General features: G+C 23.8%; 1 protein-coding gene across 1 annotated transcript in view; it reads right to left on the reverse strand.

Annotated features, from left to right (window-relative positions):
• LOC102677358 (zinc finger protein ztf-16) overlaps positions 1-2,233 on the reverse strand; it is a 4,944-nt gene extending 2,711 nt beyond the window's left edge. Inside the window, exons 1-6 of the mRNA XM_006620982.2 lie at positions 2,074-2,233; positions 1,771-2,009; positions 1,236-1,468; positions 897-1,128; positions 529-797; positions 119-454 (exon numbers count right to left, since the gene is read on the reverse strand). Of these exons, the coding sequence (XP_006621045.1) occupies positions 119-454; positions 529-797; positions 897-1,128; positions 1,236-1,411 (1,013 nt within the window). The 5' untranslated portion in view covers positions 1,412-1,468; positions 1,771-2,009; positions 2,074-2,233. The remainder of the gene's footprint in view (positions 1-118; positions 455-528; positions 798-896; positions 1,129-1,235; positions 1,469-1,770; positions 2,010-2,073) is intronic.
• Between the last annotated feature and the right edge of the window lie 1,920 nt (positions 2,234-4,153).

Genomic DNA, 4,153 nt, shown 5'->3' on the forward strand with positions numbered 1-4,153 from the left:
CTTTTTATCATATTTTTTTCACAAATTTACCATTTATGAGAAAAGTACTGAAAATTTAATTTATATAAAAATTTTATATTCATAATATATAAATTATATTTTTAAATCTTTTCTATACCTATGAATGCCACTACTGTTAATTGGTAACTGATGATGACTACTACTTGGAGCATTACTGTTACTATCTGCACTTTGTGGACTGTTTGGGCTATCTCCATTTAAAGGAGCAGGACTTGGATTTCGTTGACTTGTAATTTGTTCAGGATAAGGAATTGATATTTCTATATGAGGTGTTAGGAAGTGCATTGGCGGAGTCGCATTATCTGCAGAACGATTTCCAGTACTGTCTCCACTATCTGAAAGAGGAGCTGAAGGCATAGCTTCGCCTGGAGCACAGCTATTCATCAATGAACTTGAACTATTTGGTCCTGGATTATCTAGATCTATTCCATGTCTAAAAAAATAATAAATATAAATAATTATTTAATAAAATAAAAAATATAAGATTATTAAAAATTAATCACTAACCTATTAAAAAAATGTAACCTGAGGCACTTCATAGTTGCTGCACGATAATTGCATAAAGGACAAGATTTAACCATATCATGTTGACCAACATGTTCATTTTGAAAATGAGCTCTCATAGCAATTTGTCTTTGAAATCCTCGATTACAAATTGGACAATGATATGGCAAAGTTTTAGAATGTGTTGTAAAATGTTCTGCCAAGTGATCCTTGCGAAAAAATCTTTTTTGGCATACACGACACTCATATGGTTTCACACCAGTATGTCTCATCTATAAACATTCATTTTTACATTTTTATTAATATTTTAAAATTTGAAAATTATTTTTAATTTTCAAATTTCAATATTTATATTAAAAGAAACTTCATACCTTATGTCGTCTCATGTTAGCTCCATTGGAAAATTGCATATTACATACATCACATTCAAACATTTTCCTATGAGAACGAATTCCAGGATGCGTTTCTTCTCCATCTCCATCATTTTCAGTAGCTTCTATGTTTTCTGTGCTTTCTCCTGGCTCAGCATTAGCCAAACATTGATCTTGATGAGCGCAGAATGCTGTCTTATTTATAGTCTCATAATTTTCACACCTTTCACACCTGTCCACACGTTATGGATCCTTTGATACGCTATTTAAGACCTTGATTATCTAAACGTTTATTGGAATTTTTAAATACAAAAAATTAATTACATGAAGATGACAGACCTAAAAGCTGGTACAGCACCATCACCACTATCATAATTAGTATTTAAGGCAGCTTCATTATCTAAATCCAAGTTTTCTTCATCTCTTGGATTTGAGGATTCTCCAACATCGGCGTGCGAACAGGAATGAGAATCTACCTCGTTTTCCCCGCCGCCAGCATCAACCCCATCTGACATGATATTGAACCCTCCAAATACTGTGTTGTTGAACCTGCACCATTCGTTGTTAATTACCTGCAATATTAAACAAATATATTTCAATTTAGCTTTACTTTGATAATATGAACTTTCAAATCTTAAATTTTCAATATAATATACATAATAACTTTAGCATAATATACATTAAAAAATTTATATAAGCATACATAATATTCAATTTCATTCACAATTTAATTCAATAATATAAAAGTTTGTATTAATAAAACAATGCCAATAATAAACAATAAAATTGTAATTGTAATTAATGAAATTATAAGAAACAAAAAAATATAATAAATATAATAACTCGATTAAGTTTCCAAAATCTCGATGTTTACCTGTCAGTTTCGATCGAGGGTTTGAGGATGATGAGACGATTGGTCAATCCTGAGAGTAAGAGAAAGAGAGAAAAAGAGAAAAAGAGGGGGAGAATACTAGGACATGGAGTGAGAGAGATTCCGGTAAAGCGCAATGCCAGAGTACACTGCACTTTGTCCCAGTTTCGGGGGAATCCGTCACTGGTGACGTAGTTTTCCGCCGATCTGGCTAGATTTGTCACCGTATGGTCGACATCATTCTATGAAAAAAAAGAAATCTATAATTTTTACTTAATTTTCTTATTTAAATTATGCATAACCAACCATTTCCAATTTAATCTCATTTTAATTTGTTCTTTGTTCAAAAATACACAACACCTTTGCGAACCACTGCACACTGCTTTTTTACTACCTGCTTCTCAATAATCGATTAATCGAAACAATCGAATTCACGATATTCGATTTCATAGTTTTCGATCTCTCAAATCGGTAATATCTGTCGATTTCTTATATATATTGATATAAATCTGTATTGAACAAATGAATGTATTTACTACTGAGAGATATCTATATTTTAATTAAATATATATACTATCGAATAAATAATGCCATATGAAAATACGTGCACACATAAGATTGATTATATATTTTTGTTTTAAATGAAGAAAAAATATATTATCTCAATATAAAATCATGAAAATGTTATGAAAATAATAAAAATTTTTATATAATTTTAATTCTGATATATCTAATATACTACTTTTTATAATGTACTGTACATATTAATAATATATTACTTTTATCTAATTAATATATTTTTAAGAAGTATATATAATTATATTATTAAATTTTATAAATTAATTCAATATTAATTCAGTGTTTTATTATTAACAATGTAAAATTATAATTTTTGAATCATTTTATCTTATATGTTTTATCAAATCTGGATTTATTATAATGTATACTGCTTACATCATATCTTGCAAAATTGTTGTACCTTAATATATAATATCTTTCAATATTTAAAAAAAATATTTAAATGCATCAAACTTGATACTTCAAATTGATAAACAAACGATGCTTTTACATTCTATTTATTGATTTGAAAACATTTCATCAAGGCTTTTTCACATATATATTAATGAAAATTATAGCATGAATAAAGTCAAATATTTCGGAAATAATATGATTTAGAATAAATTATTTCAATATTATATTTAATATTTACTATTTTATTGAAATTGAACATAAAAAATTGGACATTTTATTTAAAAAAACAAAATTGATTTTTAAATCTTTACATCCATCTATAAAAAAAACCATTGTCATTGCATTGTGTATTTCTTTTTCTGATTATTTTTTTTTTTTTTAGAAAACCATTATTATCTTTATATATATATATACACATATATATATTAAAATAGTGAAAATTTCAGGTTAATAGAACTTATGGGACATAATATATAGAATATTTGAAATAATAAGAATTTTAGATTATCAGAATTTGAGACACAACGTATAGATAGAATAATTTTAAAAAATATAATTTTTTTTATAAAATTTTTTCTATATAATTTTATATATATATAATATTATATATATTATATAATATTATATAACAATGAATTTATATAATGTTCAATATGGAAAAAAGTAATAACTTTTTCACAATAGAATTGAAAATTTATCATTATATTAAAATTATATTAAAATTTATCATATATTTTATATTATAAAATTTATTCATTCTTAATAATCTTAATATTTAAAATCTATGCCTATTTTGAAGTACATATAAAATATCTTATAAAACATATAGTTTCTTATAAAATATATTTATATATAATCTCTGTTAAAGAATGTCTTTTGAATTTTTGGATATAATTATCTCCTAAATTATTTACTGTTCCAAAAAAAAAATGATTTAAATAGAACTTATTTCAAGAGAAAATATAATTTAATATAAGTAGTTTCGATATAGCTGATTTTTATGTTTTAATATTAAAAGTATAAAGAATATATATAATAATTATTTATTTTCTTAAATGGAATTATATTTTTTAATATATGAATCAATAGAATTGCACATTTTTTTTTTTAAAGAATCTATTAAATCATTTATAAAAACCTATTATATCATAAAAAATTATTAAAAGATAATAACTTTATTATCTCATAAAGAAAATTAACTTATTTTTTAATATTTTTTAATATGATATCTGAGAAAGATATAAAACAGTTTTTTATGTTCATTTGCTTTATGATTTATGTTATATATAGATTAAAAAGTTCATTATTAAATATTTAAAAAAATTATTAAAAATATTTAAATAAATAAAAATAAACAATTTTCATTATAAAAATTAACATTATAAAAATTTATATATATGTATATATAGTTATA

Source organism: Apis dorsata, unplaced genomic scaffold (assembly GCF_000469605.1).
Source record: "Apis dorsata unplaced genomic scaffold, Apis dorsata 1.3 scaffold_575, whole genome shotgun sequence".
NCBI lineage: Eukaryota > Metazoa > Arthropoda > Insecta > Hymenoptera > Apidae > Apis > Apis dorsata.